Source organism: Acomys russatus, chromosome 4 (assembly GCF_903995435.1).
Source record: "Acomys russatus chromosome 4, mAcoRus1.1, whole genome shotgun sequence".
NCBI classification, from domain to species: Eukaryota; Metazoa; Chordata; class Mammalia; order Rodentia; family Muridae; genus Acomys; species Acomys russatus.
In genome coordinates this window covers 7502798-7528004 of record NC_067140.1, presented here as the reverse complement: position 1 = coordinate 7528004, position 25207 = coordinate 7502798, and the positions used below count along the sequence as shown (strand labels likewise).

At 44.1% G+C, this 25207-nt stretch overlaps 1 protein-coding gene across 1 annotated transcript in view; it reads left to right on the top strand.

Annotated features, from left to right (window-relative positions):
- The window catches only part of Tti1 (TELO2 interacting protein 1), a 59316-nt gene that overhangs the window by 12568 nt on the left and 21541 nt on the right, over positions 1–25207 (top strand). The window contains exons 2-3 of the mRNA XM_051143683.1: positions 15692–18031; positions 24906–25097. Of these exons, the coding sequence (XP_050999640.1) occupies positions 15733–18031; positions 24906–25097 (2491 nt within the window). The 5' untranslated portion in view covers positions 15692–15732. The remainder of the gene's footprint in view (positions 1–15691; positions 18032–24905; positions 25098–25207) is intronic.

The following is a 25207-nucleotide window of genomic DNA, read 5'->3' as shown; positions in this document are numbered from 1 at the left end:
TTTATTAGTTTTTGACTAAGGAGTGGTGATTCCTCCACCTATGCTTATGGATCTGCCTGCCTTGTAACTTTTATTTTTATTTTTCACACATTTATCAGCCTTTGTTTTTTGCATGTAATTTAGAAGTGCTATTTCTTAGTAGACTTACTCCTTAACTATTATATAATGTTCCTCTCTGTCTGTGGTAACCTTGATCTGAAATCTGTACCTAACACCTCCTGTTGCTTTAATTAACATTTGCATGGTAATGTCTTCTCTGTCCTTTGGCGCTCTTCCTACCTTATTGTTATTTGAAGTGAATTTCTTATAACTGGTCTTATAATTAGATCACAATTTTAAATCCACTCTGGCAGTCTCTACCTTTTAATTAGTATATTTAGGCCCTTTACATAATTATCAATATGATAGAACTCAAGTCTGCTTCTTTGTTCTGTTTTTACTTCTGTTAACTTTTTTTCAGCCTTCCCACAAGTTGTTTGAACAACTCTTAGAATTTCATATGATTTACTTACGATACTTTTATATCAGCATGTGTAACCTTTTTAATGGTGATTATGCTTTATTGGTTTGTAACTTTCTGGTTCTAGCTAGGAGGAAGGCCAAGCAGGATGCAACAGAGCTTCGGTGTGCTGAGAGTTTGATATCTGGCTTCTTTTGCCCGTTTTTTGAGTGAGGGGACCACAAGCAAAGCTGCAATTATAAATGAATATGGCTTTAGTGGGGAGACAGACAGATACGCTGTCATTTGAACCAAAGACAGCATTCCTCCAAACACCTGAACATGATTGTCAATGGAAAAACCCCTGTTTTTCAGCAGAGCCTGTATAGACTACATGTTACAGGGTTCCTATTCCTGGCTGACCTTGTGAACATTTAAACCCGTAGATACCTAAGCATTCTGGCCCCCTCAGAATAAATGACAATTCAGTAGATCTAGTATGGAGCCCAGGAAGCTGACCTTAAACTGTAGACCCTTATTTCTAATGAGCAGCCAGACTGGAAAAGCCCTGGTATATTACAAGGGCATACCAGCTTGTGGAGTCAAGCTTGAGGCAAATCCTTTGTCTGATACATGTTCCCTATGTGGGCCTCACTTCATCTTTCTGAGACTTAGGCTCCTTAGTTTGTGGATGAGGAATTTATGGACATAAAATATCTATCATGGCCAGCTACAATGATGCATGTCTTTTATCCCAGCACTTAGGAGGCAGAAAAATGGTGGATTTCTGTGAGTTTGAAGCCAGCCTGGTCTACATAGTGAGTTCTATCTAGGCCAGCCATGACTACCATAGTGAGACCCTGTCTCAAACAAATAAACCGAGTGTGGGGGCTGGGGAAATTGCTAAGTAGGTAAGGTACCTGCGACAAAAGCATAAAGACCGGAGTTCTAATCCCTGTCACTGACATGGAAATCCAGGAACAGTGGTGTGACCTGTGATTCCAGCACTCGGGGGTTTCATTTTCTTCATAGCACTATCACCATCTGTCAACCCAGATCACCACCTGCCTTGGACTATGACCACTAGCAGCATAAAACAGCCACTTGGTGCCAGGAGTAAGAAACAATCTAGCCAAAAAACCCACACTTTTGAAAGCCTATATTAGAATTGGGGGAGGCGATTAAGGGGTAGAGAGAGGTGATCCCTCAAATTCATTGGCCAGCCAGTCTAGCTGAGCTGATGAGCTCTGCTACAGATATAGTGAGAGGCCCTACTTCAAAAAATCCAAGAGTCTTAATATTCCCAGTAATTTCATAATCCATTGACTGTAATTGTGGAGTATTAGAGGAGAAAACAATAAAGACTCTACTGCCAAATAAAATTAAAAAAAAAAAAAGTGGAACAACCTCAGGCCTCCACGTGCATTAGTTCTTGCACACAAATGTACACATCCACACTAACCAGTCCAACACATAAGTGCCTAGTGTGGTGCCTGGCATAGGGTGATTTTTTTTTTTTAAGATTATTTCCTTTTGTTTTTATTTTATTCATATGAGTACTTGTCATATGAGTGCTTGACTCTGTGTATGTCTCTGTATCATATGCATGCCTGGTGCCAGTGGAAATCAGAAGAGGTCGTCAGATCCCCTGGAACTGGAATCCCAGAGGTTGTGAGCCACTATGAAAGTGCTGAGAATTGTACCCAGATTCTCTGCAAGAGCAGCAAGTGCCCCAGGACTGTGGTGACCTTTAAAAACAAAACAAAACAGTACTAATTTGTAGACTGTGCCTCCAGGGAAATTGACATGGGACTAGTGAGATTGGAACATGTTCAAACCTCAGAAATCTCAAACTTGAGATCTAAGTCTCATCCTGAGAATAGAAGGCTTGGAAGAGCTCTCTCCTTGTTTTCTGTGCCTGCCTCAGGAGCACGTGACACAACCCCCAAGGTTATAAGTGGTCACTCAAGGTTACAGGCAGACAGTCACATGAGCTTGTCTCTCTTATCTTTTCCCTCAAATCCAGCACTGCCAGCATCCTAGTCCCAGCCAGTGACACACTTTCATCCTTAAGACCCCTCCCACTGCCAAGGTTTGTAAGTCCCTGTTTCAAATGAAGTAAGCGGGAGAGCACTATCTGCTTCATCAAAGATCATCTGAGACTCGACGTTGTTTCTGGAGAAAAGACTCTCCTTTTCCCTGAAGGATTCACTGCTGGACCTCTGGGCTTGACTGCCAGCCAGGTAGCTGTAGTAGAACCCCTTGGTCACTGGTGGAGCTCCTCTGGTTGCCACCAGGCAGCTACCCAGTTCATCCAAGTCAACTCAGACCTCTCGATTGGATCAGCCTCAGAACCCATGTTTGCTTATCAGTCACTGGATCAGGCACAGTCTTTCACCTGCATCTTCTGCTGTAATACAGCAATTTAACCGAAGAACTGTAATACTGCAGTATTGCTGCCAGCTTTGGAGCTCCTAGTTTCTACTGCCGTCTGGTTCTGGCAATCTCATTATAAAGAGGGCTGGAGAGATGGCTCAGAGGTTAAGAGCACTGGCTCTTCTTCCAAAGGTCCTGAGTTCAATTCCCAGCAACCACATGGTGGTTTATATACATCTATAATGAGATCTGGTGCTCTCTTCTGGCCTTCTGGCTCACATGTAGGCAGAATACTGTATAAATAATAAATAAGTAAATATATAAATCTTAAAAAAAAAATAAAAGAGCTAACTGTAACACTGTGGAAAAACTCTTTTCCACATCCCCAGTGAGATTGGGAGCCTTGGCGCATCGACTTTACTCGCCAATCAAACCAATCCTAAGGGAAGCAGAACCTGGGACTCCGACCTTCATCCTTTCCACCTAGGAGTCGAGGTAGCTTGGACCTTCCTGCGAGAGAAGCGTGTACTTCCGGTGCGGCACTCAGTGGCAGCCTGGTGTGGGGTGGGCTCTTGGTGGTGTCCTGGCAGGAGGAGAAATAGAACCACAAAATTTTTTTTTCCCTCTTGAGGAACTTATACTGAAACTTCTTACATGTAAGTTCCTGTCTCTATTGTCCAAACCTGGTCTTTCTTTCCAACAGCAATTATTAGAGGTTAGAAGTTTTGCAGACTGACTTTTACATCAAACTTAATTCTTTTGAAGGGGGGTAAAAGTTATGGAAACCACATAACCATGTACTAAGACAGTTAGGACTGAAACCCCCATCAGAGAAGCCCCTTTTTGGGCTGAGAGTCTAAAAGTGGCCTAAGGGACAGCCACAATCTGAAACTGGTTGCTTCAAAAACTGGTACAAGGTTATCCATGGTGAGTCAGATCAACTGCCTGAAGGGAAAACTCCCAAGAGAAGAATATGATGGTTTTCATCCAGAATCTAGTTCACACATAGCTTAATCAGAGTTCTGTCAGTGAGAGAACCAGATCTTAGGTCACAGCCATTAGCAACATAAAATACTCAGTGCCAGAAGCGAGAAACTAGACAAGATGACACCTTTTTTTCCCCAAGACAGGGTTTCTCTGTAGCCTTGGCTATCCTTTGTACTCCAGGCTGGCCTCAAACTCACAAAGATCCACCTGCCTCTGCCTCATGAGTGCTGGGATTAAAGGCATGCACCACCATGCCCAGCAAGATCACACATTTTAGAACTGCATTTGAGTAAAGGGAGGCAATCCTGCCTTCAATCCAAAAGCATAATAAAGAGGTAGGTAGTCTGGTTTGACAGCGTACTGAGTGCTGTGACGAAGGAAAATAAAAGAGAAAGGAGATTAGTAGGACCAAGGTGAGGAGGAATAAGGATGAGTTGCAGTTTCAGAGAGAGGTGATGAGAAAACCTTACTCCAAGTCACATCTGGAAGAGGCCAGGGGGGAGCAAGCTGTGACTATATTCAGGAACAGCAAGTGAAAGCCTGAACGTGTGATCTCATCAATGTCACCACAGTGTGAAGCCTGGCACACACACCACTCCTACTAGGTGTTATGTCCATCTGGATTGGTTTTTTTTGGGTGGGGGGCAAGGGGTTTCAGGACAGGGTTCCTCTTGTAGCCCTGGCTGTCCTGGATTCACTTTGTAGACCAGGATGGCCTCATACTCACAGAGATCCACCTGCCTCTGCCACCCAGAGTGCTAGACTCACAGTTATGCACCCCCACACCTGTCTTCACCTGGCCTATTGTTGTGACAGGATTTTAGGTATGCTTCTCCTTCCTCAACATAAGTCCTGTCCCACTGTGAGCACTTTTCTGTTCCATCCAATTTCCAAGCTCCTTTTGCTTCGTTGTTCTCTCTCTTTTATTGTCTGCTTGTATAATATGGTAAATGTCTTGTGATCTGCTCTCTTATCCTTCGGTTGTCGGTAAAGGAGCACACACCACGTGGCGGCACACACCTTTAATCCCAGCACTTGGAGGCAGAGGCAGGTGGATCTCTGAGTTCAAGGACAGCCAGGGCTATGTAGAGAGACCCTGTCTCAAAACAAACAAATAAAAGTATCTGTGAAAGGTAACAGTGCATCCTGTACAAAGTGCTCCTTGGATTCCCCCACTGTTGGTATGGTGCATCTCTGACACCAGGCAGAAAAGCTTGCAGAAGGAGGGCATGTAAGTCTCTTCTGGCACCTCTGCAGTGGCCCTTCTAAGCCCATGGCGTGCACACTAAACTAGGAAGGCTGTAGATGGCCACCAGCAGACATGGCTGTCCATCCTGCTTGTGCTTACTCAGCTGCTCTCCCAACTCCTAACTGTTTGCTTGTTCTGCTTGCCTGTTCATCCCAGTGCCATGTTTGGGCCAGATGCCCCTGTTCTGTTATTTAAAGTGCAAATCTCAACAACAGCCTCATGTTAAATAATCAGGGCTGCAGTTTAAAGGAGTAGAGTCAAGGACTCTGAGGCTCTAAATCTCTAAACAGTTCCTTCTGTAATTGACATACTGTCACACAAGCACAATTTCATGGCCACCCCATAAAGCTATATGATTGCCTTTTATAGTCATATCAAAGTAGCAGTGTGTTATACTATCTTCCTTTATATTTCTGATCCTTAGCCCATTCCTCAGGATGTCTTTGGGGACTTATATAGGTGTTTCTGCTGGGTGTTATTGGTGTGGGATGGCTAGATCATGGAGTACCCCTGTTCTTCTGCACAATTAACTACTGCTGAAGAGTTTTCCTGAGTAATTGCGTTGCTTCGTATCCTTGCCAGCATCTAGTATTTTCTGTTCTTTTATTTATTTTTTTTTTTCCCTCCCTCCTAATGTATATGCAGGGATAGTGGTGATTGTGGTTATTTAAGACAGAGTCTCACTATGTAGCTCTGACTGGCCTGGAACTTGCTTTGTAGACCAGGTTGGCCTCAAACTCACAAGATATTCTCCTTTCTCTGTCTCCTGAGTATTGGGATTAAAGGTGTGCACCACCCCACCCAGCTTTTATTAGTATTTATTTTATGTGTATGTTTCGACTGCATATATGTATGTGCAACCACATACATGCCTGGTGCCCACAGGGGCCAGAAGAAGGAATGCAGTTCCCTGGAACTGGAGTTATAGTTGATTACCTTTTTACTTGTAATGGTCAACACATCAGAGTATTTTGTCTTGTTTGTCTTTTATGTATCCTGTTTTATATAATAGTCTTAACTCCATAGCCCAGGCTAGCTTTAAACGCATGCTGCCATTGAGCTTGGGGCAGTCCTCCTCCTGCCTCAGCCTCCCAAGAACTGGTATTATAAATGTGAGCCACCATGCTAGGCTGTTAAGAAGTTTTGTTAGTTGAGTATGTGGTGTCTATAAATCCAGCTCTCTGGTTGCTGAGGCAGGAAGGCTAAGGCCTGCTCAGGCTATATAGTAAAACCCTGGGCGAAAGAGCTTGGGTCAGGTGTTGTTTGCCCACTTAAAAGTCCTTGTTTTCTTTGGGAATTTTTCTTTATTTTACACTCAACATTTAAATATAGCGTGAGAGAAAGAAATCCCACCCCCAATCTACAGTTCTGACTTTCGTGGTTCGAAAATATTGTCTTAGTTTCATTTCTGTTGTTGTGATAAGATATCCTGACAAAAAGCAACTTAGGGACGAAATAGTATATTTTAGCTCACAGTTCCAGGTTACAGTCCATCAACAGAGAAGTCACAGTGGTAGAAACGTGAAGCAGCTGTCACATCACGTCCACATTCCAGAGCAAGTAGGAATGAATGCCCACATGGGGCACACGCAGCCAGCTCTCCCTACTCTTTTTTGTTTGCTTGCTTTCTTGGATTTTTTGTTTTGGGGGCTTTGTTTTGTTTTTTGTTTTGTTCTATTTGTTTGTTTTTTCTGATTTTTTGAGACAAGGTTTCTCTGTGTACCCCTGGCTTTCCTGGACTCGCTTTGTAGACCAGGCTGGCCTCAAACTCACAAAGATACACCTGCCCCTGCCTCCTGAGTGCTAGGATTGAAGGCGTGCACCATCACCACCCAGTTTAGCTCTCTCCACTCTTTTTTTTTTTTTAAATATTTCTTTTAGTTGTTTGTTTGCTTGTTTGTTTGTTTGTTGTGCATACAGTCTTCTGCCTGTAGGCCAGAAGAGAGCACCAGATTTTGTTATAGATGGTTGTGAGCCACCATGTGGTTGCTGGGAATTGAACTTGGGACCATTGGAAGAGCAGCCAGTGCGCTTAACCTCTGAGCCATCTCTCCAGCCAGCTCTCTCCACTCTTAAAAAAAAAGTCCAGGCCCCAAACCAGGGAATGATGGTACCCACCTGAAGGTTGGGTCTTCCCGATTCTCTTAAGACAATCCCCACAGACATTACTACAGGCCACCTTGATCTGAACATCCCTCACCAAGACTCTTCCAGATGATGCTAGGTTGTATCAAGTTGGTGATCACAAGTGTCCTTACAAGAGAGCACATTCACTTACTCTATTATAGACTATGTTCTCTTTTGTTTTGTTTTGTTTTTTGTTTGTTTTTGTTTTTCGAGACAGTGTTTCTCTGCCTTGGCTTTCCTGAACTCACTTTGTAGACTAGGCTGGCCTCGAACTCACAGCGATCCACCTGCCTCTGCCTCCCGAGTGCTGGGATTAAAGATGTGTACCACCACGCCCAACTACATCCTCATATTCTTATTATTGCTGTTAATCTGTTTTTACCTACCTTGTTTTTTGTTTTTACCTTTATTTTATATGCACTGGTATTTTGCCTGCATGTATGTCTATGTAGGAGTGTCAGATCTTGTAGATACAGACAGTTGTGAGCTGCCATGTGGATGCTGAGATTTGAATCAGGTCCTCTGGAGGAACAGTAGGTGCTCTTAACCACTGAGCCATCTCTGCAGCTCCCTTGCCTACTTTAATTAAACCTCAGAGTAAATATTTGTAGGAAAAAGAGAGTTACGTATAGAGTTTGGTATAATCTTGGTCTTAGGAACCTATTGGGGTATTGCTGCACATTCCCCATAAGTAAGTAGAAATGACTACACTTGTTTTCACATGGAAAGCTAAGTGATGAGACATCTTTAGTTGAAAACATCATTCTTGAGCCAGGCATGATGGGACCTCAGCACTTTTAGGGAGGCAGAAGCAGGTGGATATCTGAGTTTGAAGCCAGCCTGGGGTACAAAGCAAGTTCCAGGACAGCCAAGGCTACACAGAGAAACCCTCTCTCAAAAGAAAGGGAAAAAAAGGAAAGAAAGAAAGATTATTCCTCCACTGCATTTCACTGTCACCTTTGCCAAGCATGTACAGCTAAATTTGGGCAGTGTTCTACATAAGATACTAATTCTGGACTTTATTCATTTTCAGAAATATGTCTTTATTTATGCCATTTTGCAATGATTGTACCATTCCAGGTACATTTATCTTAAAATCAGGTAAGGTGAGTTCTCCAGTTTCATCCCCAGGGTTGTCTTTGATAGTCTAAGTCTTTTACATCCCCATAACCATTTAGAAGCACGTTCCTTTCTTGTTTGTTGGTGTGTTTGTTTACTTGATTTGAAGCAAAGTCTCACAGTGTAATCCAAGCCAGTCTCAAACTCAAATTCTGTCTCCTCAGCCTCTCTAGCACTTAGGGTAAGCCAAGCACCACCGTGACTGATATCACTTTCTAGAAAAGTCCTGCTGGGGTTTTGATTGGAATCATGTGGGCTTTCCCAGTGGTTCTCATCCAAGAATGACTTTTGGACTCCACAAGACAGTTGGCAATAGCTGGAGACATTTAATAGCATCTAAAATCCAAAGGCCAGGAAAGCTGCTAAGTACCTAACAATGTTCAGGGCAGCCCTCCATCAGCAAGTTATCACTCAGCTAAAATGCTGGTAGCACTGCTGTAAGAAGCTCTGAATTAATGTGCTCTAGTTGGGCCCTGTCTGCTGTCTTACTATTTGTTTTCAAAGTGCTTCTTTGGTTGGTTTTAGTTTTTTCATTTTCACCCTTTTTTTCCTCTCCATTTTTGTTTTGTTTTGTTTTTTTCCCCTTAGACCAGGTTTTACAGTGTAGACATGGCTGCCTTGAATTTTAATCTGTAGACCAGGCTGGCCTGGAACTCAGAGAAATACCTGCCTCTGCTTCCTAAGTGCATGCACTACCTCCTCCTGGCCATTTTCACCTTCTTTTAGGTTAATCATAAATATATATTATCCCATTTGTACTGCCCCTGTAAAGAGGATAATTGTTTGCAATTCTTTTAAGAGCACATCCTCCAGATTTAGACATGTGTTTGACATCTAGATACAGTATACATGGTACAAATTATCTACCATTTCCTGGCACTTATAGGCCCTCAACAGTTAGCTCCACCCCTATTTTAGTTTTATATTCACATAAACTACAAGGCTTGATGATGAGTGACATGCACATTTAACATTGTTTATGCTAGTCAGCTCCATTTCTTTATTTTACCTACTTTCTATGCTTCTATCTAGGTTCACTTTCCCACTCTATTTTTTCCTTAGTGTATCCTGACAACAATGGATTCCCTCCGTTTTTGGTCTAAAATTCAGGGCCATGAGCCTGCTAGGTAGACACTCTGCCACTGAGCAATATCCCAAGCCGTACCTTCATTTTTAAAAGTAATTTTGTATGGCATAAAATTTAAGGTTGGTAGTTGTCTTCTGGACCATTAAAGAGATTACCCTAGTCACTTCTAGTTTTTGTCATGCTATTAGAAGCCATATGTCAATCTTCTGCTGCTTTTAGGATTTTCCTTGTTGGCTAGGCATGGTGACACACACCTGGGACCTCAGCACTAGGAGGCAGAAGGATCATAAGAGGTCAGACTAAGCTACACAGGGAGATTGTCCTTTACTCCCACCCCACTACAAGAAAAAGTTGTTTCTTTCCCTTTGGTTTTCAATAGAACAATTGTGACAGGCTTATAAATGCTTCTCTCACCCCAGTCACCTGAGGTTTACTGAGTTTCTCTAGTCTGGGTTTTTATTCTTTGTTCTGGGCATTTCAGTCATATTTTCTTTTATGTTCGTCCTTCTGGGACCCATGAGAACTTTCAGTATATCCCAGGTGCTTTATCATCTTGTTTACGGTTCTTTTTTCTCTCTTGGCTTGAGTTTAGGCAGTTTTTATTGATTTGTCTTCCACATCATTAATCTTGTCTTCTGCTGAATTCATTTGTTGCTAAACCTTACAGTGTATTCTTAATTATAAGTACTGTATTTCTTAGCTGTATGTGTCCAGTTGATGGGGGAGGGGAACATATACTCAAAAAAGAAAGATTTAAGTTAAAGTTTTGGCTATGTTTGTGGGGTCTCACTGTGTGCCCCAGGATAAACTTGAACTTATATATTTTTTTTCTACTTTATCATCCCAAGTACTAGGATTGCAGTCCTATAAGGATATGTCAGGAAAAAAATCTTTTTTTAAGTAAAAGCAATAATAGTTTAGCTAGACATAGTGGTGCACACCTTTAATCCCAGCACTTGGGAGCCAGAGGCCAGTGGATTTTTTTTTTTAGTTCAAGGGCAGCCTCGGCTACAAAGTTAAGTTCCAGGACAGCCAGAGCTACATATGAAACCTTTCCTCAAAACAAACAAACAAAGAATAGTATTTGTATTTAGAGAACATTTTATATGAAGTAAAATGGATTTAAGATGTGTGAGTCAAAAACCAAAAAGCTGCTGAGCATAGTGGTGCATGCCTTTAATCCCAACACTCAGGAGGCAGAGGCAGATTGCTATAAGTTCAAAGCCATCCTGGTCTACAAAGGCAACACAGAGAGACCCTGTCTCAAAAAAAAAAAAAAAGCACCAAAAAGCTATTATTAATTATGTTGAAAAATCTACCTAAAATAAAAGTATAAGCCTGGAATTCAGTAACTGTGCAGTCAACTTTTAAGTATAATTAATTGAGTTCAGTTTAGCTTCTATTAAACAAAATGACACACACACACACACACACACACACACACACACACACACACACACACACACACACACCCGTCAACCTATCTTTTTTAATTAAAAAAATAGAGAAAAAAAGAGTTCACCAGGCAGTGGTGGTGCACACCTGTAATCCCAGCACTCAGGGAGGCAGAGTCAGGTGGATCTCTGTGAGTTCGAGGACAGCCTGGTCTGTAGAGTGAGTCCAGGACAGCCAAGGCAACACAGAGAAACCCAGTCTTGAAAAAACAAAACAAAATAAAACAACAACAACAAAAAAAAGATAAAGAGAGAGAATATTCTTTTGTTTCTTAACTGTGTTAATCCCTATTAATTTTTATTTTATTTTTTGCTTTAGTTTTCCCAAGACAGGCTTTTCCCAAGTAGCCCTGGTTGTCCTGGAACTCACAGTGTAGACAAGACTAATCTGCCTCTGCCTCCCAAATGCTGGGACTAAAGGTGTGTGCCGCCACGCCTGGCTAATCTTGTTTTTTAAAGACCTGGGCTGTTCAGGTTGTCTGAGGGTCTGCTCTTACTGTCTTTCCTGTTACATTGTCTTGTTCCTTCACGTGTTCAGAAGCGTGTCTCGTATGTTAGAGAGTATATAAAAAGACCGCTAGTGCTTCCTATATTATCATCATCGCAGAGGTCTCTGCCTTTCTGCTCTTACCTTCATCATAAACAGGAGCCAGACTGAGTTTAAAGAGGGACGAGCAAGTCACCAACCAGGTGTTTAAAGTTTGAGGGCAAACCTCCAGTTTTGTTATTCTACCTTTAAAGAGCACCAAAATATCTCTTGGTTTCAGCTTAGCAGCAGCAGCCTTCTTTCCAAAATCTTGTATTTTGAAGTTTCTCCAGATTAGGTTTGTCTCTCTAGCCTCAGGAGGCCATTGTGTTGTCTCTTTCTCCAATGACAGCTCTACTCTGTGCAGGACCTCCCAAGGTGTACCTAGTCGGGATCTCTCTCTCTCTCTCTCTCTCTCTCTCTCTCTCTCTCTCTCTCTCTCTCTCTCATGTGGCTTTTCAGGTATCCGCCAGAGTATTAGTCTGCCATGCCCTGCTTTCCCTCTACCTACTTGAGATCAGGATTTGTAAGGATCTGTAGCGCTGTTGAATGTCTGCCAGGGGTTGTAACCAGGGTTTTGTTACTTTGTAGGTTCTTGTTTCTTCCACCCTTTCAACCCCCTAACAGTAGATAGGAGAGAAAAAAGGATAGAGGGTAAGGAGTGAGGTATTTGACTACTTCCTGCTGGTTAGGGGTGTCGAGCTCCTTGGGGCAAGTTTGATCTTTGCCATCAGGATATCTAATTTCTTCTTGTTGTTTCTTCTTTGCACAAGATTACTTAACATGCCTCAAACAACAACCCTGCGTCTTGGAGCCCTAGCATGCTCCCCAGAATGCCAAGCATCATAGGCACAGAAACTATCTGTAGCTGGCAAAAGTGTGCCCCTTCCAGTGCATGAGGCAAATCATAGTCAGCTGCTATGAAGTAACGCCACATCCCACACCTGGGACTAACACAAAAACATGCTCTTATAATGTGCTTCTATGGGTGTTTTTGTTTTTGTTTGGTTTGGTTTGGGGGTGTTTGTTTTGGGGGGTCTGTTTGGGGTTTTTTTGTTGTTGTTGTTTTGTTTTGTTTTTCGAGAGAGGGTTTCTCTGTGTAGCCTTAACTTTCCTGGACCAGGCTGGCCTAAAACTCACAGCAATCCACCTGCCTCTGCCTCCCGAGTGCTGGGATTAAAGGTGTGCACCACCAACACCTGGCTGGGTTTGGTTGTTTGAGACAGGGTTTCTCTGTGTATCCTTGGGTGTCCTGGACTCACTTTGTAGACCAGGCTGGCTTCAAACTCACAGAGATTTGCCTGCCTTTGCCTCCCCAAGTGCTGGAATTATAGGCATGTACCACCACACCTGGCTTTGTTTCTGTGTTTTTTAAAGAAATCAAAATTTCACTACAAGGGGCTTTTCTTACTTCTAGGTATAGGATTGCCCTTGCTCCCCAGAGCCCTGGTCTAAACTAGAAAGATGCACATGCTCAAATATAGCCTCTTGGTACTGTAGTATGTGCTAGACATGGTAGCAAAGAAGGAGAAATACGGAGTCGTACATCTGTTTAGAAAGTGGCAAGTTTTATAACTGTGTATGGTGGCGGCACCGAGCAGTGAGGTTCACACAGTGAACAGAACCCTGGCAAACTGCAGGGCTTGGTAGAAGCTTGTGGCTGTGGCGCGCACTAAGAGGAAGTCAAGCCTGGAGAAGAGGGGCGAGATTTTGGTCTTGAAAGATTACTGTAGTGTCAGTTTGAAGTATGGATTCAAGAAGGGCCAGCTCACGGGACCAGAGCGCAGGCACGCGGTGGGGGCTGTTGCAGCTGCTCCAACATGAAGTTTGTGGGCATCTTCCTTGGTTAAGGAGGCATTGATAGAGTGAAGTGGTGAACATCTTCCTTGGTTTAAGGAGGCATTGATAGAGTGAAGTGGTGAAATCAGAGGAATGGTAGGACTAAGAGGAAAATGAAGAAAGCAGAAATCCCAAGGTTTCTAGCTTGAGCAAGGGTCATAAATGACAAAGGAAAGCCTTTCTGAGCATGCCATGTCATTCTGTTTCATTGAGCCTGTGTCTGTACACAGTCTGAACCTGAGATCTGCTACCCTAAGGGACTCTCAGCCTCCTAGTTATTTTCCTGAAACTGCCAAGGTAAATTTAAAAAGATGCTATATACTTGAAGAAAAGTTTCCACACTAAAAGAAAAAAAATTCCATTGTTTTCTTTTTTCATTCCTCGTCCTGCCTTAGCTCTCTATTATGTTTTTGTTTGGTTTTCTATTTGTGTATGTATATGTTTATGGTTGTGTGTACGTGGGGAGAGATGCTCATGCATGTGGGTTCACAAGTGCATGGAGGCAGAGGTAGTAGCCTTGTGCTTCATTCTTCAGGGACCATCCACCTTGTTTTGTTTGGTTTAGACAGAAGCTTTCATTAGGAGCTACAGCTCACTAAGTAGGCTAGACAGCCTGGTCAGCCAGTCCCAGAAATCCTGTTTCTACCGCCCCAAATGCATGCCACCACACCTGGCTTTTTTCATGTAGACTCTCAGAGGATTGAACTGAGGTCGTTCTAACTGCACAGCAAGCACCTTATCCCCAGAGCCCCGTGCTCAGGGTTAGCTAGCTCTGCTTGACCTTCCAGGCCTCTCACTGGGTCTCAGCAGTTACCCATCATGCATTCATTATTATTTTATCAAGTGGACTTTTGGGGCATGGGAAGTCATATTTTTAATGCTAAGAAATATCTTTTGTTGTGTATTTGAACTTCTTGAAGTGGTCTTTTTATTTAAATTCTCTTCCTCTAGTGGTGGTCTGCTACAGGTAAGATTCACCACCTCCAGGAGTGTGGAATGGATCTCCTGTCTCTGACTGCAGGGTCCCTAAACAGTAGGCTTCCTTTCCTACTCATTAATCCAGTGACCAGATAGTCAGTGTATAAGCCAGTACCCAGGTGGGTGTCACTGGTCTTCAGCCAAGCTTGTGGCATCCACACTTGGCATTTCTCTGATCTAGATGAAGAAGCTTAGAATCCTGTCCTTGGCTTCATAGGAGCCACAGATGCTCAAAGTGCCCTTCCTCACAGTCTATGGAACTCCAGAGGTCAGAGTCTCCTGAGTATCTGATCGTGCACTGGAGCCCTCTCTTGGTTGGAAGGCACAATCCAGCACGGCTCTCTGCAATGGCCAGTCTTGGCCCATACACACACCATGCTCCTCTGGCCTGCCAGCCTGTGTGGACACTGGATTTAGGGGTACTCACTCATGCCAAGGAGAGACGAGCAAGCGTACCACACCGGATGATCACTAATTCAGCAAAGGGTGATCACTCCACCCAATGCCAGCATTTTTACATTGTTACACATTTATAGTCTCTAGCTTCAGCTGAATCCTTAGACCCTTGCATCATAGTTTTCTGTCTTCCCAACATGCTCTGTTTTCCCAAAGGGTATGTTTGAGACTTTTATTTCTCTCTTCAAGCTCTGTGTTATCCTCTTTTTTGTTCACTGTCATTCTCTGAATTTGAATTTCTCCTCACAGAAAAGAAAAGCTTTCAGGCATTAAGCTGCTCAGCCTTTTCATTGCCTCTAAACCTGTCTCCTTTGCTTTCCTGCGGGCCATCCAACTTTCTGTGTTGCTGAAATCTCTTCCCCCATGATGTCTGTGTTCCTCGTTTTCTTTCTCACTGGGTACACCCTTCTTCCTTTTGTGTTGCTGTCAGTCAGTCTCACCCAGCTCTGATCCTTCCTCCAGATTACCATCCACATAATGTTGATCATAGTCTCCCAACACACACACACACACACACACACACACACGCACGCACTTACTTATAACCTCTCAGTGACAAGAACAGGTAAGAGAGAAGTCAGAGTGGCAGAGGAAAGAGGAATCAGTTGTAAAGGCCATGAGAAAGCCTTCTCAGGTGCTAGAAACATTCTCTGCTTGCTCTGGGTAGGTCTGTACATACATGAAAATTCACCAACCTGTACACCAAGACTATTTTACAGCAGCCCAGAACCTTATGCATTTGCCCCCAGGTCATGGTTCAGGCATGCTATTGTGAAACTCTGGCTTTCCCTAGGATGTGCCTCCTCCCTGCTCACTTAGTACCTAAATTTAAGTCTATCCTAATCCCTAGAGACTGTAGTGTATGCTTACATCCCTCACTAAACTAGAGAGACTCCAAGAGTAGGAATCAGTTCTTTGCGGTTCCCTTGCTCCCCTTTGCAGTGGCTGGCATGCAGAGCCCCATAAATGGTGGGTGGATGGGTGGATAAGTGGACCTTTATTTTATATTTGCTCTGAGCTTGACCTTTTTTACTGAGACGCTTCCCTCCTCTAGCCTGCAGGATGTTTCCTTCATGAGGGGAAGGTGGTCGTGTAATGGCGGTGTTTGACACTCCTGAGGAGGCCTTTGGCGTCCTGCGTCCAGTCTGTGTTCAGCTCACAAAGACCCAGACAGTAGAGAATGTGGAACATCTGCAGACACAGTTACAAGCTGTAAGTGATACTGCCCTTCAGGAACTACAGCAGTACGTCCTCTTCCCCTTGCGATTTGCCCTGAAGACCCCAGGGCCCAAAAGAGAGCGCCTGATCCAGAGCGTGGTAGAGTGCCTCACCTTCATTCTCTCTTCAACATGTGTGAGAGAGCAAGAGCTTCTCCAGGAACTCTTCTCAGAACTTTCAGCCTGTCTGTACTCTCCCCACTCCCAGAAACCCGCAGCTGTGTCAGAGGAGTTGAAATTGGCTGTGATCCAGGGACTTAGCACCTTAATGCACTCGGCTTACAGGGACATCATTCTGACTTTTTATGAGCCCTCCATTCTGCCTCGTTTAGGATTTGCCGTGTCTTTACTATTGGGCTTGGCAGAGCAGGAAAAGTCAAAACAGATTAAAACCGCTGCCTTACAGTGTCTGCAGGTTCTCCTCCTTCAGTGTGAATGTCAGGACCATGCACAGCCCCTGGATGAACTGGAGCAGCAGCAGCTAGGGGACTTGTTGGCATCTTTCTTACCTGGAATTTCAACTGCACTGACCAGAGTCATCACAGGAGACTTTAAACAAGGCCACAGCATTGTCGTGTCTTCCCTGAAGGTCTTTTACAAGACAGTGGGCTTCATCATGGCTGATGAACAGCTCTCAAGGATCCCAAAGGCCCAAGCGAAGCCGGCAGTTGAGCACAGAGTAGCAGCCCTGATGATTCACAGGGAAGCAGACTGGGTAAAAAGTACTGGCAACAAGTTAGCGATCCTTATTAGAAAGATAATTGACTGTGTGTCTGTTCACCCGCACTGGAAGGCGAGGCTGGAGCTGGTACAGTTTGTGGAGGTCCTGCTTTTGAAATGCAGTCAGTCCCTGGTTGAATCCACAGGTCCCCTCTTAAAGGTGTTAGTTGGCCTGGTGAATGATGAAAGTCCTGAAGTCCAGGCCCAGTGCAGTGCAGTGCTAAAGCGTCTCGCAGAGCAGAAAGTAGTGGTGGGCAGCCGGGCCCTGGCTGACATCTTGTCAGAAAGCCTGCATTCTCTGGCCACATCTCTTCCCCGCCTGATGAACACACAAGATGATCAGGGCAAGTTCTCTACCCTTTCCTTGTTACTCGGGTATCTAAAACTGCTGGGCCCCAAAGTACATGTGATTCTCAATTCTGTGGCCCATGTGCAGCGCCTTTCCAGAGCACTCATCCAAGTACTAGAGCTAGAGGCGGCTGACGTCAAGATGGTGGAAGAGCGGCGCTGGAACTCTGACAACCTGAGTGCTTCTGCAGAGGCCTCAGCTGGCAAGCCATGGAACCGAGTCCAGAGGAGGTACTTCCGCTGCTTCACCGACGAGAGGGTCTTCCTGCTCCTGCGGCAGATCTGTCAGCTCCTTGGCTACTATGGGGACCTGTATTTGCTTGTGGACCACTTTATGGAACTGTACCACACATCTGTAGTTTACCGGAAGCAAGCTGCCATGATCCTCAATGAGCTGGTTGTAGGGGCTGCCGGGCTGGATGTAGAAGATATCCATAACAAGTGTACAAGCACGGGCCCAGAGGAGTTAAGAGAGACTGTGAAGTCGATATTGGAGGAATATACAAGCCAAGAAAACTGGTACTTGGTTACCTGTGTTGACACTGAGGAGGGGGAGGAGGTGATGATGAAGCAGCAGGGCCTCCCGGCCATCACATCTGGTGCCAACCCCTGCCAAGTTGTATCTTTTCCAGCCTTGTCAAAGCCAAGTCCCACTATCTGCTCCATGAACAGTAACATCTGGCAGATATGCATTCAGTTGGAAGGGATTGGCCAGTTTGCTTATGCATTAGGAAAAGATTTTCGCTTGCTTTTGATGTCAGCTCTCTATCCAGTACTGGAGAAAGCTGGAGACCAGACCTTGCTCATTAGTCAAGTCGCTACTAGCACCATGGTAGACATTTGCCATGCTTGTGGCTATAACTCCGTACAGCACCTGATCAATCAAAATTCAGACTATTTGGTGAATGGTATCTCTTTAAATCTGCGTCACCTCGCTCTGCACCCTCATACCCCAAAAGTCTTGGAAGTCATGCTTCAGAACTCAGATGCTAGCCTACTTCCTTTGGTAGCAGATGTGGTTCAAGATGTCTTGGTCACCCTGGACCAATTTTATGATAAGAGAGCTGCTTCCTTTGTCAGCGTTCTGCATGCTCTGCTGGCAGCATTAGGTACATTGAAAGCCCTATTGTGTTTGTTTGTTTGTTTCTTGCCAGTTGAGATAGGAGCCAGGATCCTGGTTTTCCTGTTCTTATTATATTCCATGTTCTTAAATGTGCTATGGGGGACATTGGAAAGGTTGTCCCTTCAACCCCACAGGGGATTACCGGGCTCCATTGTTTACTTTTTATACTTTGAATATCTCTGCCATCCATTGAGCCCTGCTCTATGTAAGGGATATAAACCATACAGACGAGGCAGAAACAGCATTTTTTATTTTACAAATAAGAAAAACCAAGGCTCAGTGAGATCCTGCTCAGCCAGGGTCACAGCATTAACAAGGGATAAAGTTGGATTTGTGGCAAGTTAATTCTTCCCAGTATGCCACGTCACTACTGGTGCTTCTTAGAGCTGCCAGCATCTGTGCTGGTGGAGAGCAGGAGCAACAGAAAGTGCTCAGCCACGTGGAGCTAGAGTGGCAGATAGGACCTTTCCTTTGGGTTGGGGTTGGCTCTGGGAGTTGAACTCAAGGCCTACATATGCTGAGCAGGTGTTCTGCCACCAAGCTCCATCCTCAGCCCTCTAATAGAATTTTCTGATGATGGTGATTCTCTGTCTCTTTTGCCAAGTGCAATAGCCAATAGCCATGTGTGGCTAAAACTACTGGGGAATTGAATATTTTGGTTTGGAGATGTTTGTTTGTTTGTTTGTTTTAAAGGCAGGGTCTCACTCATACCCACACTGTCCTAGAACTCAGTCTGAACTTGGAATTTGCAGCATTCTCCCTGCCTCAGCTTCCCAAGTGCTGAAATTATAGATGTGAACCATTATGTCCAGCAGGGAATTGAAATTTTAATTGTTTCATTTCTGTAGCCACATGGACCATACTGGACAGCAGTAATCTAGAAGCTTAAAACATTTGTTTTTATTTGATATATGTGAGTGTTCCGCCTCCATGTGTTTATATGCCTACTCATGTGTGCTCGGTGCCTGCAGAGGCCAGAGAGGACACCGTGTCTCCCAGCACTGCAGTTAGTTGCTTGTGAGCCATTGTATGGGTGCTGGGAATTAGACCTGGGCCTCTTGGAAGAACAGCCAGGACTCTTAACTGCTGTGCCATCTCTCCAGCCTTTGACTTTTTGTCCTTCCTTTTATTTGGTCTTATTTTATTTACTTTTTGAGGCAGGGTTTCTTTGTGTGGCCCTGTTTGACGTGGAACTCTCTCTGTAGACCAGACTGGCCTAGGAGGTCTGCCTCCTGAGTGCTGGGATTAAAGGTGTGCACCATTATGCCCAACTTAACCTCTTTTTCTTTTTTCTTTTTTTTTTTTTTTTAAGATTTGTTCGTTTAGTGGGGGAGAGGGTTGCCCATATGCATGCAATGTCCTCAATGAGCAAAAGAGGGCATCAGATCCCCTGGAACTAGAGTTACAGGTATCTGTGAACCGCCATATTGGTGCTAGGACAGGTCCTTTGGAAAAGCAGCCACTGTTCTTTTTTTTGTTTTGTTTTGTTTTTGTTTTTGTTTTTCGAGACAGGGTTTCTCTGTGTGTATCCCTGGCTGTTCTGGACTCGCTTTGTAGACCAGGCTGGTCTCGAACTCACAGCGATCCGCCTGCCTCTGCCTCCTGAGTGCTGGGATTAAAGGCGTGCGCCACCACACCTGGCTGCAGCCACTGTTCTTAACTACTGAGCCACCTCACCAGCACTTACTTTTAACGATTTAATTGTACAAGTTGACTTAATTGTCTCATCTCTGTTTTGAGCCTGTTGGGTGCCTGCTAGGGATATTAGCACAGCACAATTTTGTACCATGAAAAAAAAAGCCAATCTTGGTAAAATTATACCTGTAATCCCAGCTGCCAGGAAACTCAAGCAGGAGGATCATAAGTTCAAGGCCAGCCTGAGGTACACAACAAGACCATGACTAATCAATAAATAAATCCCTCAACTGAGCAGTTAATCATTAAATAAAAAACAAGTCACCATATCGTGGTGCCTTTATCCAAAGATCATATCTCCAGTGCTGCTAATCGCCTCAGGCAGAGAGAAGGTCCTTGACCTCATTCTGTCAGGTTAAAAGGACAAGATCTATGAGAACCTTTCTCAAGAGAGGTGACTGGGGCAAGGACTGTGCTCTGCTCTGAGGTGACATTTCCAGTGTCCGCTCATTCATTCATGAACATTCGCCAACAACGCGATTGCCTTCTTCACTCATAATGAATGCCGGCTACATGTCAGGCGCTACACTAAGTAGTGAGGACACAACACTGAACACGATAAACAGACTCAGGGAGCTTTCCTGCTACTGAGAGAGAAACGATAAACAAGTAATGAAAGCATTAAGCAAGCTCAGGGAGCTGCTGATAAGCACTTTGAAGGAAATGAAAACTTCATGCAAGGGAGACACAGGGATGGGCTACTCCAGGTTGCTCGGTCAGGGAGGGCCTCTCTGGGAAGTACGACTAAGGCTGAACCTGAAGGTGGAGGAGGCTGCTGGGCTGCTCATGGCTGTGGCACTTTTTCTATGAGTCTAGGAACACATCGGCAGAGGGGAAGTGGGGTGCGTGCCCCAAGGACCGACCCATGGAGATGAAGTGTTTGGAGAAAATAGTGTAGAGAGAGCAATACAGGGTTAAATGGGAATTGGAGTGATCCGAGGGGGCAAATGGGCCAAGAGAGAGTTTAGTCTTGACTGCAGTCACTCAAAAATCATGACAAAGTACCTGAAGCTAAAACATTCTAAAGAAGGAAGGTTTATTCAGAAGTTTCAGTCCTGTGTTTTTTTTAACATACTTTCTGATATGGTAGAATTTGTCTGCCTTTGGTTTTGTTTTTATTTCTGTTATCTTTTTTCAGCCTTCCCACAGGTTATGTGAACAACCCTTAGAATTTGATTTGATTTACTTATGATGTTTTTATATCTGTGTGTGGTCTAAAACTTAACGTCCGCTTGTTCTGTGCTTTCTTGGGGATGTTGGCCAAGGGCCATGGTGGAAAAAAGCTGTTTGAAAATCATGGCAATCAGGACACAGAGGCAGAGAGAAGAGCGGGGCTGGTAAGAAGACAGCTTTCCCGGGGTATTATACCTACAGTGATTATTTCTTCCACCCCGGTCCGAGCTCTTAGAGTTGCCACCAGCTAAGGGGTGTGGCCTTTGGGTGGCATTTCAGGCCCAACCATAACACTTGTCTGTAGCTAATAGCTACTGGCAGAGCAGCTGTGAGCAAGACTCGCCTAGTCTAGACTGGCTTGGGCTTCCTGTTAAGACAGCTAACTACTTAGACATCACGGATGGGGACCAGCGTCTGTGGCCAGCTATCCCATCCCTGCTACACTGGAGAAGTAGATTATACTTCAGCTTGAAATTTAAACATTTTATAAAAAGGCTTAGGAAGCTGGAGAGGTGCCTCAGTGGCTAAGAGCACTTGTCGCTCTTGCAAATAACCCAAGTTCAACTCCCAGCACCCACATGGTGGGTCACAAGAATCTGTAATTCCAGTCCCAGGGTATCTGATGTCCTCCTCTGACTAATGCAGGCACAGGTACACACTTGGTGCACAGACACATACATGCAAGCAACACTTATACACATAAAATAATAAATTTAAAACCATAGGAAATGTGTCTTTTCAGAAAATAATTCATTTGGATTTGGGGGGGTTGTTTTTGTTTTTCTTCAAGGCAGGGTTTCTCTGTGTAGCCTTGGCTATCTTGGACCCACTTTGTAGACCAGGCTGGCCTCAAACTCACAACAATCTGCCTGCCTCTGCCTCCCAAGTGCTGGGATTACTTACACCCAGCCACCGCCCCTGGCTGCTCATTTGGATTTTGAAATTTGAATTTTCTTAGATTTTTGATGCCTTTGGTCATCTGAAGGAAGAAAGTCAAAATATCCTATGTAGCACTTTTTAAAATTGAAGTACTGGGCTGTAGAGATGGCTCAGAAGTTAAGAGCACTGTCACTGTCTGTTCTTCCAAAGGTCCTGAGTTCAATTCCCAGCAACCACATGGTGGCTCACAACCATCTATAATGAGATCTAGTGCTTTCTAGCTTGCAGTGAAGCACAATTGGAGACAGATTTTCCATAAGTTTTGAAACAACCAATTATATAACTTTTGAGTGTATATATATATATATATATTCATGTAAGTAATGAAGTGACCACTCACTCTCAGATTAGAGCAGCACTTGATGCCAGATTTCTATTTGCTGTCACCATACTGTCTTAAAGATGAGAATGAAAGTTTGCTTTCAAAGAATTTCTGAAAAGTCATGAAAGAACCAGGTACATGTACACTTTGTATGCATTGACTAAAAAGCAACAAGTGGAACACACCTGTAATCCCAGCACTCCAGGAAGCAGAGGCAATCGGATCTCTGTGAGTTCGAGGCCAGCCTGGTCTACAAAGTGCATCCAAGACAGCCAGGATTACACAGAGAAACCCTGTCTTGGGAGGAAAAAAAAAAAAAATGGTAGGTGCCCCAGCGAGGACAGAACCAGTCATAACAAAGACAAATCAGGAAGTTTTCCTGTTTCACTGTACCCTGGGGCAGTGTGCCCCGTGCACACAGGGCTGTGGTGGTCTTACAGCTGCATTGCACCCCACTGTGTCATAGTACTGATCTTAACCCGATCTTTCTTCATTGGCATTTTGGTCTTTTCTCATCCTTTGCCACTACTACAGAAAAAATTAAAAATTGCTGCACCATCTTTTGCGTTCAGTATATCAGTAGCATAAATTCCTAAAAGCAACATGTGTTCAAAGAGCTTTACATTTAAATTTTTGATTGAGAGTATCAAATTGCTCTCCTAAGAAGTTGTACCAATTTAAGCTTCAGCAGCGATGTAAAAGTGCCAATTTTGCCACACCCTCACCCATACTTTATTACTGAGCTTTTGATCTTTGCTAATCCAATAGAAAAATAGCACCTTATTATAGTTGTAATTTGCATTAAGAGTGAGGTTGAGCTTTTTTCATGCGTTTAAAACCCATTTGTGAGCAAAGGCATTTCCCATTCTGACACCAGCTTTGAAAGTAGAAGTAATCTGGAATGTGCGGGCCCAGCAGTGAAAATGCTGCGCCTGGGCTTTAACCACTTGGGCACCAGGACCTTAGAAAGAACCCAGAGCCTAATTTATACCTGGGAACGGGGCATTGAAGCATGCTTAGCACACCCTTATTCCCAGCACTCAGGAGGCAGAAACAGACAGGTCTCTGCCTTGTCTCAAAAATTGATTTTAAAAAGGTACTTAACTCCATGCGTAAGAACCTCCAGATGGTGGCCAGGAAACTGTCATTGCAAGCATTTGCTCTGTGATAGTCACATTTGCTCTAACCTGTCACCTCCTTCTGCCATTCTTCTGGCTCTGCACAGTTGCTCCTTAATGAAAAGGAGATTAGCAGATGCTCAGAGTGACAGCTTTGTCTTGCTGTCTGCAAAAGGGAGGGCACTGGACCAGAAGCTGTAGGGTTGGGGTGTCGCTGCTTTATTCTTTAAGTATTCGGAGACTTTTTTGTTTATGTTTTTTTGTTTTGTTTTGTTTTTCAAGACAGTGTTTCTCTGTGTAGCTTTGGCTGTCCTGGAGCTCGTTCTGTAGACCAGACTGGCCTTGAACTCACGCAGATCCATCTGCCTCTGCCTCCTAAATGCTGAGATTAAAGGTATGTACCACCATACCCAGCTTGATTTTGTTTGTTTTGCCAGAATCTTAATTAAAGATTTTGAAGGGCCTTAATGTCCAAGAATGGTTGAAATTAGAACTTCTGTAGTTGAATAAAGAATTTGGACCCTGGTGGACACTCCACATTCACCCTGACCTCCTGGTTTCCTCATAGGGATCCTCAGGGCACAGTTGAAACTGTACCTCAGGGCACAGTTGAAGACCACTGGAGTGGTTCAGATTTATTCTGTGGTGACATGTTAGAAGCATTTTCTGTTAGAGTCCTGTGTGAGAGTGCTCATTCTCACAGTTCTGCAAAGCCTTCTTTTTTTTTTTTTTGTTAAGATTTATTTATTATTCAGAGCTGGAAAGATGGCTCAGAGGTTAAGGGCACTGACTGCTCCTCCAGAAGTCCTGAGTTCAATTCCCAGCAACTACATGGTGGCTCACAACCATCTATAATGTGAACTGATGCCCTCTTCTGGCCTGCAGGTGTACATGCAGACAGAACACTGTATATATGATAAAGATTTATTTATTATTTTATACAGTGTTCTGCCTGCACGCCAGAAGAGAGCACAGGATCTCACTATAGATGGTTATAAGCCACCATGTGGTTGCTGAGAATTGAACTCGGGACTTCTGGAAGAATAGCCAGAGCTCTTAACCTCTGAGCCCCAAGCCTGTCTTCTAATAAGGAGCATATCTTATCCTCAGAGTTACATCATTTGTATTTGTTCTCCAGTCTTCTTGTTGTGGACACTGCATGTTTCGAGTTCCCACTCTATGCTGTGGGCATTTTAGAGTCAAGAGTTCCATGGTGAAGATTCCCATACCAAACAGTACACACAAATACAGTACAAAATGCAAAGGGAAAGCAGTGTGCTGTATAAGGGACAGCCTTACTGGGAAAGTTCTGATTGTTCTAAAGTGTGAAGTGGTTTGGAATTAGCCAGATGTAAAGTAGGGATGGGGGGAAGTATTGTGAACATTTGAGAGCAGCATATATGGCTTTGAGGTAGGAAAATGCCTTGCACAATGGAGCCACTGGAAGGCAAGTTATCAGGCTGCTGACTGGAGTGGTAGATGGTAGGGTCCCAGAAAGTAGTGTCTTGGTAATTCAGAGAGCTATGCAGTCTTTGCCAAAGAGTTTGTTGTACCTATAAAGCGCTCCTGCCCGTCACTGTGACCAGGGTCATCATGATAACATTTTCTTTCAGCCCAGTGGTTCCCAGACTCGAGTTCTACTGGGCAGCTCCCACAGCGCTGTGTGGAAGAGGAGGGAAGGCAAGCACCAGCAGCAGCTCCCGAGGCTAGCACCACAGCTGAGGACATCGAGCACTTTGTGCTGAGCTACCTCAAAGAGAAGGATGTGGCAGAAGGAAATGTTTCCGACCTTGTAACAGAAGAAGGTAATTGCTATTTATTTTGGTTTCACTGGTTCCTCCTTGAAACAGGTCATTGTGAAAACAACAAAATATCATTCCAGAAAGTGGAAGAAAAACTGTCCCAAACCTCATAC